Below are 17,349 nucleotides of genomic sequence, written 5' to 3' on the forward strand. Positions count from 1 at the left end.
AAACTAGAGTGAATGGCATTTTTTTATGCTACAACAATTAGGAGAAAGGAAAAAAATAAATTTTTTAATTGTCAAAATGCTTAGGGGCCACTGTGGCCCCTCCCGTCTTTCTAGGTATAAGGATCAATATTAACAGTACTATGAGGTGAATGATTAAATGATTAAACAAGCATTCAAATAGTGTCATATAATGAAAAGTCAGAAAATTCCATTAAGTTCCGTTAGATATTATCTGAGTTATTAAACAACAAACTACGCGAGGGGCCACACAGGCCCCTCCGTCTTTCTAGTGTTAAACAACGTGCTAACGTGCCGTTCCAATACCTCGGTTACAAGTGTTACTTTCTTACGAGAATATATGGTATTTCATGCTAAGTATATTTAAGCAGTTTTAAGAAAATACATTTGCTAATCAAATAGCACATTTAGGTTGTTTCTGGGTCATTCCATATAAAATCAACAAATGGGCCGTGCCGCACCATTTTTGATTTTGATGAAATTTGGTTGGTAATATGTACCAACATCATGTACTCCAAAACATCTTGTTTTATTTCTTGAAAAAAAAATTTCTCTGAGATATAGCCCTTTCTTTGTTCCACGAATGCGTAAAATTTGCCTTTTTTAACCTTTCTTCTGGGAGCTGTAGTGGATTTATTTATATTAGTCGAAAGATCAAATACGGCTTATTGTAAAGCTAAAAAATGAACTTTTGTTTGTGCATAATTAAAAACTATTTAAGTTAAACCTAAATAGAAAAATTTCAAGGTCAAAACGTGGTTAAAAAACTGCTGTTTTGGTTATTTTGAGAATGAAACTAACAACAAAGGACTTTCAGTAACAGGCTAATTTTTTTTTTCTGTTGCACTCAGGTATACATACTAGAAGCAGAAGAAAAATTAAGCTACTACTGATAGTCCTTCATTATGAAAAAATTGCTTAAACTTGAGAAAAAATGAAAAATGTACTTTTTTACCCTCCAAAAAAGCCCGGTAGGTAAGGGGATAAAAATCTAAAAATGCTATAGCAAGAAGCTGTCACATTGCCCTTTAAAACAAAACAAAAACTGTCTTGTTATTCCAAGGCCTAGAGGAGATATAAACGTTTCAAAACTGAAACATTTAGGGGTTTTTTTTTTGGCACAAGTTGGAATATTATGAGCGTTAAATGAATCTCTTTGTGAAATTTGTTTATTTAAAAAAAAAAAAAATGCCCTCAGCTAGCAGACGACATTTTCCAATAAACTGCTACAGTAAAAAACTATAGAATTAGACACAAAACATAATTAAAATAAATCAAATAACCACTTGATAAAATTTTACATTGCTACGTTTTTACATTGTCCTTTAAAACAAAACAGAAACTATCCTTTTATTTCTTGGTGAAATGCAGATATAAGCTTTTAAAATAATACAAAATGACCGTCTGCATGCTATTTGATACAATGTTTAAAAAAAATAAAAAAAAACATGCTAGTTACCAAATGAAACACATTTGAGGTAAATTTAACTGAAATATAGTGAAATAAAATTCTGTACAATAAATGACGTTCAGGTTTAAGTAAATATTCTTACACAATATAATTTTACACAAAAATTGCTTTTAGTTTTTACTTCGTGTTTACAGTTTTGTGTCTAGTGTTTTACTGGAATGTTTTTGTTGACAGTAACAGCCTTGAATTCTTCTCACAGAGATGGCAAACGGACATGGAGAATCCCGAGGCTGACAGGAACAAAACTGCAAAGTTCTTGTTTGTGGGACAGGAATTGCAAGTTCGAACCTTGCCTGCAATTGATGTTTAGTGTCTTCAATATTTTGCTTTGGACAAAATACAAATCCAATATTTTTGATATTTTTTGAGCAGTACTCAAACATATCAAGCGGATTTTTAATTTGGTTTTCTAATGTTCTTTGAAGACTAGCTTTTCTTCACAATCCTTTTAACAGCCCCACCAATACCGTCACATGGTCCCTTTCCATGGCATGTGGCGAAAAAATGCCACTCAGCTTTCATTCCAAAATCCTGCTGGTGGTAACACAAGTTTATGAAATTTTTCTTGTTCTTGTGCTGGGCAGCTGACCCATCAGAAAAATAAATTATTCTCTTCAGATCAGGAAAGTATGCCTTTAAATTTTCAATTACTAATTTCTGTAAAGCGTGAAAAGCTACAGTACTATGTTCTAATGAGTCACTAATTACGCAAAAGCAACGGTTTTTCAACTCTTCATTTTCTTTTAAGTATAACATAAAGGGATGAACTGTTATTTGGTTGCTTGACCAATGATATGCTTGTACTTCATCTTGTATAATGAAAGAAAAATTTTCAGAAAAGTCCCCCATGTATGCATTCTTTCTCTTGCAGATCTTTCTTCTTTAAGTTCATGAATTCTGTTTGTTTTTTGCTATGAAATGATGAACTTTAAGTTTCTCTAACATTTTATGTAACTTCTCCAAATATTCTGCAAAAGGAAGAAGACTGGTTGACAGCTCGCAGCAGTCGGTAGATACCCATTGTGAAAATTTTATCTCTGTTTCATCCTTTTCAAAATCTTTCTATCCTTCTTCAAGTATTTCCCGCAGCTTATCAGTTCCTGCACATTCACTACACTTTGCAAGAATACAAGAATCTTTATCAGTGTTGCAGACCATACAAGTGAGGAGATACTTGTAGTCCATGTCTGATTTCAAGGCCGAGAGCATTAGTTTTACATTCTGGTGGATGATGCATACACATGCAGAATGAGTTCCAAATGCTCCGGCTAGAATACAGAATTTAGGTCTCAGATCTGCAAATTTTGAAAACCCTATCTTTGTAAGAGGATATTTTTCTTTGAAAGCTCTATAAAGTTCTTTAAGGTTGCATAAAATTAACCTTTTTTGGACATTAACTTTTTCTTCGTCAGGTTTTCTGACTGATATGCAGTCTCTTTGTCCGGCCAGAATTCTACTGTTCTCCTCATTTTCGTAAAAGTGATGTACAGTTTTGATTGAGTCTTCATCAAGCTTATTCCTGGCTTTATTCTTTCGAATTTCTGGCAGAATACCGTCTTTTTGTACTAAATATTTGGATTGTCGAGCAAAGTACTGACTGACGTTAAATTGCCTCTGGATTTTATCAATGCTTCAACTACTAGGAACTAAATTTAAAATATTTACTTTTTCTTGTGTAGAAAATGCACCTTACATTTTTTCTTTTAGCTTGTGAATAAGTTGTTCATACTCATTAGCTAAATTACAATGCACGTTTTGTGAGAAATTCTCATTGCCAGCAGAAATGTTCAAATCAAAGACTTTACTTAGTTTTTCAGCTGCAGATTTAGCTATTTTACTAACTTTCTTCATTAAAATTGAATCCCTTTCTTCAACTGAACGCTTCTGTGCATTTACTGGAGAAATGTTAAGGGCTATGCAAGCTTTGTTTACTTCTTTGACGAGAGCAGGTTTCGGTTCAAAAGAGCCTAAGCACTCATTTTCAATGTCACTATCTGTGCCTCGTTTAGAGGTTCTAATTTTGTCCAAACATCTTGAACATAACACTTTTCCTGGAATTAATTTCAGATTAGAATTGCACATTGAAAGTTCAATTGATTTGTCTTAGGGATTTGTAATAGGTTTTGAGTGAATATTGTAGGGGTCGGAGCAAGATTTTCCATAAATATAAAAGTATTTGTTCAAAAACTTTTCCCTATGAAAAGTACAAACATTCTCTATATCACTGCATCCTGTTCTGATTGAAAATAATTTTATATCTTCATCTGCGAATTCAAGAACTGAATGTAATTTTGAATGTTTAGGGTAATGTAATTTATGACATATCTCTTTTGTAAAGATTCCAATAGAGCAATAGTCCTCCATCATACAACTTAACCTTTGTAACAAAGGTTTCGTTCTAAGAGCGCTGCATTGTCAAATCAAATAAAAGACTTGAGAGAAAAAGCAGAAGCTGAGTTGTTTATGAGAAACTTACATTATCTGGAAATTTAATTCTATGTCGTTTGGAAAACTAATTCGTTATTTGCATTGCCACATTGGTAATTATCGTTGACTAAAATCCAAAATTTAAAAAAAATGTTTACACTTCATAATAAAACCATTTGTGCTATAAATGCCAAATAGAACATAATTTTAAGTGGTTATTAGACTTAATTTAAATCGGTTTTGTGACTAATTATATCGAAAAATTAACAAATTTTACGAAGCAGATTCATTTAATACTCATAATATTCCAACTTGTGCTTAAAAAAAAAAAAAAAAAAGTTTCAGTTTTGAAACGCTTATATCTCCTCTACGCCTTGGAATAACAAGACAGTTTTTGTTTTGTTTTAAAGGGCAATGTGACGGCTTCTTGCTATAGCATTTTTAGATTTTTATCCCCTTACCTACCGGGCTTTTTTGGAGGGTGAAAAAGTACATTTTTCATTTTTTCTCAAGTTTAAGCAATTTTTTCATAATGAAGGACTATCAGTAGTAGCTTAATTTTTCCTCTGCTTCTAGTATGTATACCTAAGTGCAACAGAAAACAAAATTAGCCTGTTACTAAAAGTCCTTCGTTGTTATTTTCATGCCCAAAATAACCAAAACAGCAGTTTTTTAACCACCTTTTGACCTTGAAATTTTTATAGTTAGGTTTAACTTAAATAGTTTTTTATTATGCACAAACAAAAGTTCATTCTTTTAGCTTTACAATAAGCCGTATTTGATCTTTCGACTAATATAAATAAATCCACTACAGTTCCCAGGATAAAGGTCAAAAAAAGCAAATTTTACGCATCTGCGGAGCAAAGAAAGGGCTATATCTCAGGAAAAAAAAATTTTCTAGAAATAAAACAAACTGTTTTGGAGTACATGATGTTAGTACATATTACCAACCAAATTTCATCAAAATCTGAAATGGTGCGGCACGGATGTTTCTGAAAATTTGTTGATTTTATATGGAATGACTCTTCTACACACATTTGTTTCAAAAAAAAAAAAACTCAAAGCATAGCCGAAAACACGGAGTAAGTTGCTTCTTTCTCAATTTCAACTTATTTCCTCTCTTTGAAAAATAATCTTAATGAGCGTTCAGTAGTTACTTTCAATTTCACTGCTAACGTCACTATCGAAAAAGTCAATAGGATTACCAGAATAAAGTTTCAGGACGTGAATTATTTTTTAACTAACAAACCTCGTTCCGCTAATAATTGCATGCAGTGAAAGTTCACCGAAAGGCGATATTTTGCCAGAAAAGACAATCACGCGCTCCGATTCAAGATGCATTTCTTCACTTGCCACTGCACACGATAAAAAAAATGTTTTAAAGATCTGACAGTTCAAAACATTAATTAAAAATTAGATGATGGGAAAATAAGAGTATTTTCATGTTCCCTTTTATTTTTCCTTTTATTCTATCAATTTCAGAGACTAAAAGTTGTGCAGGAAAACCTCTCTAATGCAGACACTAACGGAACAGTTTTTTTTGTCCATAATAGAGGGGTGTCCACAGGCAGGGGTTTAATAGTGTTTTTGCCTTGGAATCGATGAATTAAAAATAAGAGGGGTGTCCGCAGTTGAGGGTTGTCCGTTAAAGGGATTTTACTGTAATTTAACTGAATTAAACACCCAAAGTATATTAAAGGGACCGTGCATCTTCCAAATAGCTCAAATCGGTCAAAAATATGATTTTTTTATTCCGTAGAAGTAACAATATATGAAGTGTGCTGAATCGTATGAAAAAAACCTCTTGTTGATCTGATGCTTTATCGCGAAGCTATATGCGTTTGAAAAAAATAAACAGAGCGTGTTTTCGATTAAAATGGCTGTAAAACATGTAAACAAAGTCGAAAAACTAAGTAAATTAAATGTCAAACATGTAAACTAAGTTTCAGTAAATTCTTACATTTGTATTTATGTCAAACATTTAGTCATCGTGAAAATATCTTTCGGGAGGTATTAAAATACGAAGATCGCGAAATGTAGGTGAAATTAGACTTTAACGTCATTTATCTCGGACTGGAAAATTCGATACTGACACAGATTGAAAAAAGCTCCATGCGACTTAATTTTTGTTCGATATGCTTCGAATTTTAGAATATGCTACTTTGGTAGTAGCTTGATAAAACTGGGTATGCATTAAGGTTTAAGAGAATTTTATGTTGCTTAAAAATATTAAAGTTTTGATTTTTATGTAATATTCGCAACAAAAAATAATTGCTTTACGCGAAAAAAAAATACTGTGCAGTTAATAATGGACCAATCCTTAAATGGATACCCAAAAATCTTGGCAATGTTCTGTTCTCTGATAAAATGCAAATTCTTTGAGAGAAAAAAATAAGTCGCGTGAAGCATTTTAAAATTTTTATTTTAAATTTCAAAATTTTTAATTTTAATTAATTTTTTTTGTTATTTTTTTTGCTTGATATTTTGCATGCTAATAAACTTACTAACTTTTATGCCCAGTTTCATATTTCAAAATTAATAAATAAAAGAAAAAGCTTTCGAGGTCCACCGTCCCCTTAAAGTCCCGAAAGTTTATTTACACATTGACTGCCTTAAGCTAATCATAATGTGTTGCAGCTTAATACATAAAAAACATAATGCTATAGTTCTGGAAAACATTAAATAATAAATGAAAAATAAATAACTACGTAAAAATAATTGCATAATTAGACAAGGAAAAGATTTATACACGTAAGTATAGTACATAAATAGTCATAATATGCATACATTATATAAATTCAGTGGCATACTTCACAACTAAGTCATTATCTTATTCTTAAACAGAAATTACAAAGAAAATCTCTTTTAAAGATAAAATCCATGCGTGTTGAAAATCGATTTATTTGCAGGAACTGGTCGGCATTAAATCATTTGTGTTACGAAACGCTACAAGGAATTTTCTAAGAAGACACGAATTAATGTTCATGAAATGAATAGAAAATTTCAAAGATGTCATCTTGAATGTAAAACATTTTCCTATTCAAAGTCTACAAAATGTAGCCATTTGAATCCAAAAATATGCGATTTACGTGAGTTTTGTTAAAACGTAATCAAAGATATTCATTGCCTTAGCGTTACCATCTTAAATAGAAATTTTACATACGAATATTTAATCCAATTCCGAGGTGAATAGAAAAGAGACTAAATTATTCATCAAGTGTCTTCTTTTTACGAGATGTTCCATTTTCGGAGAGTGTATTCATTGATCGTTTTGTCTTTTTGAAGAATGGTCATGAAAGTTTGACGAAATGGCGAAGGATTAATTTTCAGACTACAGACTTGCGCTTTCAAATTTTGAAACGAGATAATATTTCTGTACTGGAGCTGTAAAATGAAAACAAGTGTACGAATTATTATTAGAAAAATGTTAGTAGGTTGAAAATAATTTACTTTTAAACTCCTTTTCGAACTCCGCTATTTAAATGAACTTCGTTCAGAGCTTGAGGACTTAATTTAAAGTTGTGTGCATGATAAGTGTTTGGAAAGTAATCGTAACTCGCGCGTTTGAATTGAAATGGCTTGGAAGTTAAACGAAGAGAAAACAATTCTTGGAATCAAAGATTTCTTAATGGTTTTTTGATATGAAACATTGCATTTCCTCTGGGAGCGTGATCTTGTATTTATCTTGTAAAAATATTTTATTTCTTGATTTTAATTTGTGAGCTATTACATCACTTTTTTAATTAACCGTCTTCTTTTTAGAGAAATATTGTTTTGTTGAATAAGGTGCCAGGATCGTAACTGGAAAGTTCTGGGTTCGATGCCAGTCGGTCAAAAATCTTCCGTGTTCAGGTTTGGGTCTAAATTTTGAAAAGTTGGTGAATGGTGTTTCAATCTATTGTGTTGCTGTCTGAGCTAATTCGGACTTCTACCTAAATAGCGCTCATTAAAATGAAAGCCGTCCCTCTCCCCTACCTTAAATTGACTAGCAATTGCTACACTGGCTTGGCTTACTGAGTGGTATTAGTAACAAAAACAACATAAATGTGTTTGGAATTATACTTGTTTGCAACTTAAGTTGACAGGAACTATTTCCTTCGTTCAGCTCAGCGTATTTATCCGTTGTCAAGTGAGCTTGCAGTCTAGTATAAGTGTGTATGATGATATTCTCTATTATTTATCTTTTGAATTTTTATACAAACTCCCTCTAATTTAATGATATTAACATTTACTTTGAGACCTAACCGATCATCTCTTGAGCTTTAAGTTCTCTTAACTCCTCCCTACTATGAGAGTGAATATGAAAACTAAAAGTCATTGTCAGGCAATTTATTTTGCAGCTGTGTCAATTGTCTTATGCTCTTCTGCTAATTTTCCGTGTTAGTTTATTATGTACTAGCATCCAACAATAAATTCCTTGTGTGTAATGTACCACGTTTATCGCACTTTTCTAGCAGCAGCGTGTGTTTTGAAGGTGTCAATTTTATGTTATAACTTTCATTTTATTTCGGTAGATATTAAAGGAAACAAATTATTATTTTTTTTATGCTGTTCGTTAAAGTCATGCATTTGGTTTTATTCTAGTTACGTTTCTAGAGCTCTACAGACAAAAATTATGATTTTTTTTTAAAGGAGAAGGCAATTATGATATCAATTTTCTTAAAGACAACAGTTATATTATGTACTTTCTTTTGATTTGTTTACTAATAAAATATTTCTTTCTCCTCGTTTCATTGATGTTGTGTTTTCTTCATTTTCTCAACTTATGGTTCTGTAATGACGGAGCGGAGAATGATGTACTTTTATAGAACATACAAATAAACAAATAGCCTTAAAGTCGAAAGTTGAACTTCGTTACTTCTTCTCTTGTTCCAAATCTGTTTAAATTAAATGTACAAAAAACTTACTTCTAGTTAAACATCAGAAAATTGTAGGTAATCAAGTGGCTAAAACACTAGTTCTTTAAAGCTAAAACCAATAACCAAGCATTTCCTGAACAAGAAAAGTTCTGCGTCGGTTACTATATTGAAGTTATAAACAGGATTAGGTTTTAATTACTGCCAGAAAATAACTAAAAGTACAAATTGCTTCCTTAAACTAGATTGTGAAAGCAAAATGGGGCATCGTAAAGAAGGTTTCAAAAAACAATTGTATCGCTCTCCCAAATTCAAACCATTCTACCCTATAGGGTTTAGATGCTGCTCAGACATCTAATTCGTAAATCTTAACTGCAGCGGGGTCTAATATAATATAATTTTAAGGCTGCGTAAAAAATACAGTTTAATATAGGTTTTAATTTAACAAATAATTTTATCAATAATACCTTTAATTCCAAAATTAGCATTATAAGGTTTAATATTTTATTTCAACGTCAAAGAACGTAGGGGACACAGTCTTAGTTAATGTATAGATATAGTAAAATATATTTCCTGTAGAATGGTTTTCTTAGTTAAGAACCCTAAATGCTTTCTTCTACAATGCCTCATTTCTTCTTATATTTTCTAATTTTGGACAACACACACCCGTCTCCATCAGCTCTACCCCTTCACGAGAACCTACCTGTATGGGCTGTTTCATTTCTTTCTCTTAGTATCAGAGTCTCATTTTAGATTTTGGTTAGGGCATTTCTTCCTTCCCCAAGAAGTCGCAATTACGGTCGCCTAGTATCTCTGGTAAGGCGGTTCCGTTGCTGACTACTCCAAAGTAGCAAATAAAACAGCAAAAGAAAGTCTTCCGGATCTTTTACTTTTCTTCCTTTTCCTCCTTTCGCTGAGGGTGATGTTCAGAATGAAAGACAATTTATAGCAAGCTGTCGCCGCTCGTAAAGCATTTAGACTCAGTCTCATTTCCTGACGTATGTATGGTATAAAAGAAATGTTTTATTACAATCGTTGGAGTTTTTTTTTTTCTTTGGTATGTATTGGCTTGCGTTGCGTGTGTCCCGTTGCTGCAATATGCGTTTTATGTAAGCTGCGAGATCTGTTACGCGGGGTAAATCAAAAGCTGTTCAGCAAAAACGCTCGTCGCGTTGGAGTAAATGGAAAGCAATGAATTTCTTTGCACGCGGAAATAGTAAAAGAGTTGTAAGAAGTAAGTTCTGGTTTTTGTTCACATGCGAGTTTTTATTCATTTTGTTGTTTCATGTAAATCAATTTTTATGGCAGGTATAACTGAAGATCTAAAAAAGAACGGTACAAATTGAAAAACATGACATTGAGGTTAATTTTATCACTAACGTCAAAAGTAAATTTCATGTTTAAAAATATTAAACAAATTGACAAAGGGTTTGCTTGAAAACAATATATCAAAAGCAAAATGTTGAAGAGCAATTCGAATAAACTATTTTGCATTATATGGGATTACAATTCACAACCCATGTGACCCCAAAATTTGTGTACACAATATTTTATGCCGTTTGTGCTGTTAAATTTACTTTTTTTTTTGAAAATTCTAAAACCTTCTTACACATTTGATATGATATTTTAGTTTTGCATTACGTTAAACAAATGAGCTAAAATAAATTTATGCTGATGGCTGTAAGTCAATCCTGCTCTATTTCTATAAAATATCTGCTTTAAGTTTTATAAACATTCCCAGCCATTGCTTGAACAATAAAAAAAAAACTATTCTTTGCGGGCAACCTTTTGAGCGATATCTTGCAAATTTCAGCAAAATTTTTGTTTAAGATGTGCGCATTTATAATCTATAGAATGTTTCTTGTATGACTATATGGTTAGCTTAAAATTTAAAAAAAATGAGAAACAGCAGTTTGTTATTATCGGTTATGTTTAAATACTGTGTTAATCTTTAGACCGCTCCCAAACATTTGGGATACATTAATGTATATAGGATAGTAAATAGTAAACACGATACGTCGAAAACGAAGCGGAATAAATGTAAGTCTTTTGAGGCAAAGGCACAATTTCGAACTACTTTTGTTGAATGAAATTTAAAGAGAATCCGACTATATCTAAAAGAACTGTTTTTCAATCATGAGGAATTATTAATTTTAAAAGATGAACTAACTAGCATCTAGTTTTGCCATAATACTTTTAGGAAGAAGTAGTTCAAAGTTTAAATTCATTTCACAAACACTAATGAATTTAAAACTCCTAACATTGTCTCTGTTACTACGAGGAAATAATGCAAAATTAAATTACCAGATATACACTTACTTAGGTTTACATTTAATATTTTAATTATTTTCCGTTTAAGGAATAAGTAGTTTTCAATGTTTTCTATGTTTAAGTTTTCTATGATTTGTACAATTAGTTATATAAATGGCAATTCAAAATTTGTATTAGAATCTCCCCTTAGATACTAAGTCAAACTTATTTTAGGTGATTGGTAGAACTCTTTTGGAATAGAAACAAAGGAACCATTGTAAATATGAAAATAACAAGCTAATTAACGCTTACAAAGTGCTTGATGATTAATGATGACACAACCGAGTTGATAAATTTCATTGTTTATATTTCGAACATGCAAACGCTACAAAAATACTAACATTTAAAATTACGCAATCCTTGAAAATTCTCAAAATAGTATTGTATTACAATACTTCGACAATTAAATTTAAACAATTTGAACTTTTAATTTATTCTACTGGAATGCATCCATTTTATTTTGGGACACCAAATGATCAAATCATACTTCTTAACTTAATTAATCACTCTTAAAGAGTGTTACTGAATCGTGATGCTGCTTTTAAAAGGATCGTTGCTGAAAGCTTGAATAAACATTACGAGCTGTGTAAAGGCCTTGTAGAAATTAACGTGAACCATCATAAACAGCTTGAATCGGTGAAAAAGAATTTTGAATTAAAGCTATATTTGTTTAAATTATAATCATCCAAATGAAAATCGAGAAGGAAATGTGGGTTTTGGGATTATTGTCATCACTCGTTGTTTATATAACGCTTAATCCAAATTTTTAGTTACTAAGTGGCTCAACTTAGCCTTAATGCAATTATATAATATATGAATCATCATATCTTAAGAATAGAGAAGTAATTCTGAAAATTTTTAAAGTATTTCGTGTGTGTTGCTTAATTTATTTATTGTTTTTCACTATATATTTTAATATTGTAATCAATGAAGTTGTAAAAAATTGACATGCATGACACACATTTTACTTTTATTTTCTAACATGATAACATAGTTTCTGAGGTATACCATTACTTTTTTTTGGCAATGCACAAAATTTATTCATAATTTCTTATAGAGTCTTGATTCTTAAAAATAATCGTATCGAAGTTGGGGGAAAGAAATTAAACTATAACTTATAAATCAAGTGCTCATCGTTTTTTAAGCCTTTTAATTAATATTATCTGTTACATATAATTAGCTGATGAGAAATAAAAATTTACTTATTAGTTATTGATCAGGATAGATATAATAAGCGTAATAAGAACAACCTATTCAACCTATTCTATATTATTTTTTAAGAAAAGCCCTGAGGTTTGTTTTTCGAAGACGAAATAAATATTTGCTGGCAGCTTGGTTTGCTAAACCTAACTAAATCAATTGCATTAGCATATGTTATAGCAATTCTTAAGGAGTATTGGTTAAATCGAAAGGGAAGAAAATTATTGTTTTTAATAGAAACTTTAGCAATACGTGTTGTACAATGTATGGGGAAAATATTGGTTTCTTTGGATAAAAGCATGTTTATCGTAGTATGGATTATAGCCCTAAATTAAAAAAAACGTATTTGAATAATATGCAAAACATGTTTTATTAAGTCTGTAAATTTTTTTCTCCAAACTATTTCTATTAAAACTATAAATAAATACCATCCTTTTTGCATTCAATAAATTAAAATAAATAAATACTCGAATATGCTTTTATTGAAATTAGTTTATCGTATTACTCAATGTATAAAAAATATTTACTGTTTATTATGAAATAATTTTATTTTTTTACTCCTTTTTTTGGATTTAAAAGTTTGGTACTCTGAATATTGTAGAAACATAAGTTTATTCTGACTTGCTAAACACACATAAGCTGAAATGACGAACATGGAACGTTAAGCGTTTGCATTTTCTCAGAAGGGGAGCATTTTTAATAATCAAACAACACAGGGGTTATCATCGTTATTAAGGAATTCCTTTTTACTTTTGTATATTTTGCAAAACAAATGATAAAATAAGAGCCACGCAACTTTTCAAATATTTTGACTCACACATATTGTGATTTTCTTCGTAAAACTGAAGATAATTAGACGTAATAAATTAAAGCTATTTAACAGCTTTAATTGCATTTCTTAATTACATGTCCATTAGTCGCGTTTATAAATTACATAAAGTAATTTAAAATTAATTATTTGCATTTAGTTGGGGGACCTTACTTACGGTTTTTATTAGTCAAAACTAATTATCCTTTAACGATATGCATTAGGAGATAGTTGAAAATTGTTTAAAACAAGTTTTTATATTCTTTGCAAATCAATTTTCATTTTGAAATTACCTCTTAATAGAACTGATAGCTATATATATTTATTATTTTATATATTACTTTGTTTATTGATAGAAACGCTATTGCTACTACGAGGACAGTTTGAAAAGTATATGACCCTAGTTTTTAAGCAAGCAAAATGGATAGAAATCAAGTGCACTTGATTCATATCCATCCAAAATTCAATCTAAAATTTCAAGGTCAGTTCAATTGAGTCTTTGTGCGCATGTGTGAATTTTTCCCACGCATCAATAGCATTTGTCACTGGCAAACGGAGTTTGACTGAGTTAGTGTGTGGGGCTCTTGAATTGAAATTTTTTAATTAGAAGGAAAATGTGCGAACGTCTGGATCTGCGCTATTGCATCAAATTCAGTTGTTAGTCAAGTGAAAACTATTCTAAAAATGCAGTCGGTTCAGGTGACGATTTCTCAACACATTTCCCGCACATGATTTCGATTTTTTGGCAAAAAAAAAGGTATCCTCTAGTTCCATACGCTCCTTTTCTGATATGACAGCATAGACATATGTCTGTGTCAAAAACTCGTTTAAAAGGCTTGTGCTGCTCCAGTCATTACGTCATTTTTCCTGACAAAACATCCAGCGACAGTACTACACTTTAACGTCAGTAAAGCTCTTGGTTCCCAGTGACTGACATTATTGACGAACGGTGGAAAAACACTCATCCGCTGAAAGGTTTAAAGTCGGCTTATAAAAGTGTGCTTGGTTTATATCCATCAGTTTTTCACCCCCCCCCCCAAAAAAAAAATTGCTGTTAGATACTCTACAAACATTCTCGTATTGTTGCAGATACTGAATTTCAAATCTAAGATCAAGTCTTTCTGCAGTTATATCTGAAAAAATTAAGCCTACTCTAAAAACGTTCAAAAGAAATGTTAATCAACTTAAACAATGAAAGTATAGTTATTTAAGAAAGTTATATTAATGTTATTTATAGTAAAACACTTAAAACTTACTTTTTGTCGTCTGCTTTCATATTTCCTAGAAGAAAAAAAAAAAGGTTATCGTTAATATTTATTCTGATATAAATATTTGCTGAACTGAAAAAAAAAAAATACATCGTGAGTGTACGTGCAGTTTTTGCATATATTTCTTAATAACAAAAAGCTAATCACGTGCATTAAAAAAATAATTCACATTTTTCTTCCGATTGTAAAAAATATCGCTTTAAAACTGAAAAACATCAGTTCTGAATCATTTAAAAACTCACAATATTTAACGCTTGAGCAGGGACACGTCTCAACATAAAATTACCTTTTGTTTTCCTTACGTAAAAAAGATACGAACTTGTTTGTATGGAAAAAAAAAATTTGAAACATGTCTCTTATATACACTATATGACCAAAAGTATTGAGACACTTCGAAAAATTCACATTTTTAGACCAATTGCTTTGTATTTATTTCACATAAAAGCTATACTCCAACTGTCATTTTTCAATAAAAATTAAGTCTACTATTCAGTTAGGGGGATCAACAACAAATTGAGGAAACAAAAAACAGTTTTTGTTCATATTTCATTGTAAATAGCTGGGAATAAGCCATAAATTCAGAAATATAATCACATACTATGTATGTCTACTAATATCAGTTAACATACTATGTAAAATTTATTTTAATGTTTTCGTGAACATACCTCTTACACCCATGGAGATATGAGCATTTCTTTCAAAAATACAAAGCTTTTTTAAAGGTTTTCGGCTCATACACTCAGTTTTCCGTCAAACGTTACTAAACTTTCGAAATGTTTGACATCATATAAGAGAAACATAATATTAAAATTTGAAGTTAAAACATTGAAAATTTAATGAAATATGAACGTTTAAAGTAATTAATTTTTTAATGCGCATGCGTGAAAGATAGCAATTTAAAACCTTTATAATCAAAAGCCCAAATAAGATTCAGCAACTCATAAACAAATTCCACCTGAGTATCTTTAAAATGTAAAAAGTTATCAGCGATCTAATGAGCCGAATTGCAATAATTCTTAGATAGGCGACGACTCGTGAGGTATCGTTCGCAAATTATCTGTTTTCATCATGAACCACTCTATACGATAAAAGGTAAGCGTTGCCGATTTGCGAACGACCCTTAACCTTTCGTCGCCTATCCAAGAACTATTGAAATTCGGCTCATCAGAAGTTGTAAGCATATGAATGTTGTAAGCATAAAACCACCGCCATCCGGTTCGGCACCCTTGATATATATATATATATATATATATATATATATATATATATATATATATATATGCACCATGTTTCTTCTTTCTTTCTGTGAAAACAAGTCCGTATCATTACCATGTTAGTCTATGATTCAATGCGTGCAGTAAAATTGACATTTTTTACTTGATGGAAAGAGCTAGTTTTGGCAAAAAAAAAAAAAAAAAAAAAAAATAGTGTAGTAGGTTTCTATGAAAGAATTCTATTTAAAAGGTACTCATTAGTATTTAAAGATGGGCAATCAGTTTTTTTTAATAGAATGCGTACTCTGACTGTATAAATTGGTCCTTTTACGTGCATTTTAATTCTGCACTCTGACCATCAGTATTGACAACAGCCTACAGAGCAATAATCAAAAATTTGTTGCCCTCCCCCCCCCCCCAATTTAAAGACAATCTCTTACACATTATAAACTGAAATGTGTTAGTGATGTTAAATTTAAAATAGCAATGCATGGTACTTATATAATTTACAAACAAGTTTTTTTTTTCTTTTTTTTTTTTTTAAGCTCCTAGCATAGCAAAGAGGCTTTAAATTTTGGACTTTACTAGTCATCGTGAAGAGTTTGAATTATCTTTATTTGAGTAAGAAATTTTTTTCTAGTTTTTTACATAAATCTGTCTGTGTGTTTCTAACTTTTTATCTAAGAAAAAAAATAGGAATAGGAAAAATTTATTTTTTGAACTTTCAAAATTTTTACAGTTATTTAATACAAATTAAATTGTGTTAGTACTTATTCAAAATCAAATTGAACCATGGTTCAATTTGATTTTGATTTTTGATCAGTTTTATAGATACAGTCACCTGTTATTTGAATAATAATAGGTCATTTGACGTTTACACTATTGTTTTTACCTGAATTCATTTTCCAGATATGTATTTACCTGGAATACAAATGTTTTTATAAATGCAATTAAAAACATTGTAGTGCTTGTTTGGCTTTGCCATGGAATGCTTAATATGCAGCCTTCTCGCCTGCTGCACACAGAACACAATGCATTTCTTTATCTCAAAATGAAGTGAGAGGGAGTATATGAATAAATAAAACCAAAATAAAATATTGAAACTGAATTTTCTTCATTGTCAGGGAGTATTTTTTATATGAAGACAGTGTCTCGTGCCCATTCATCCATCAATGGCCTAACTATCGATATCCGTTAAATTTAGAGCTCGAAGGCGCCATTTTGTTGCGAATATTGATTCGAAGCCTTATTCCACGGCACAGAAAAAGCTTGAAAATATTGAACGGCAAATAAAAAAAAAAAAAAAAAAGCAAAATTGCTAAATCTGATAAAAATCTTCGTGCAGAAACTGAAGAATTTGTGGCTGTCAGGAGGCTGAGATTTGTGAAAAATGATTTCGTTGGAACGCTTTATGCACAAGCTTTGGATATTTTATCGCAGATTGCGCAGCTCTGTATCTGCTATAAATATTTTTAAAGAAACGATGAAACGTGAGGCTCCAAGCTGACATTAAGAACTCTTAGATATCTATAAATTCATTTTTTGTTAAGCTATTGCGGGCAAGAGTATGCAGTGTCAAAGCCTGGCTAAGTTTGTTTTCTTGGTTTTATTCAACTCATAATGGTTTTTTTGTGTACACAACTTTGAATCTGTAAACATTTTAGTGGTACTTAGAAATAAAACAGCTCTATAACGTTATGAGTACACTGTAAGGAAAATGTACTAGTTATGCAGGAAAAAAGTAGTCACTTGAAGTTACGACGACTTGGAAGATTTC

General features: G+C 31.0%; 1 protein-coding gene across 1 annotated transcript in view; it reads right to left on the bottom strand.

The window, feature by feature from the left end:
• LOC129219339 (neural cell adhesion molecule 1-like) overlaps window positions 1-17,349 on the bottom strand; it is a 197,851-nt gene that overhangs the window by 57,126 nt on the left and 123,376 nt on the right. The window contains exon 10 of the mRNA XM_054853703.1: window positions 14,347-14,371. Coding sequence (XP_054709678.1) covers window positions 14,347-14,371 — 25 coding nt within the window. The remainder of the gene's footprint in view (window positions 1-14,346; window positions 14,372-17,349) is intronic.

This window comes from Uloborus diversus, chromosome 1 (genome assembly GCF_026930045.1).
Source record: "Uloborus diversus isolate 005 chromosome 1, Udiv.v.3.1, whole genome shotgun sequence".
Lineage (NCBI taxonomy): Eukaryota > Metazoa > Arthropoda > Arachnida > Araneae > Uloboridae > Uloborus > Uloborus diversus.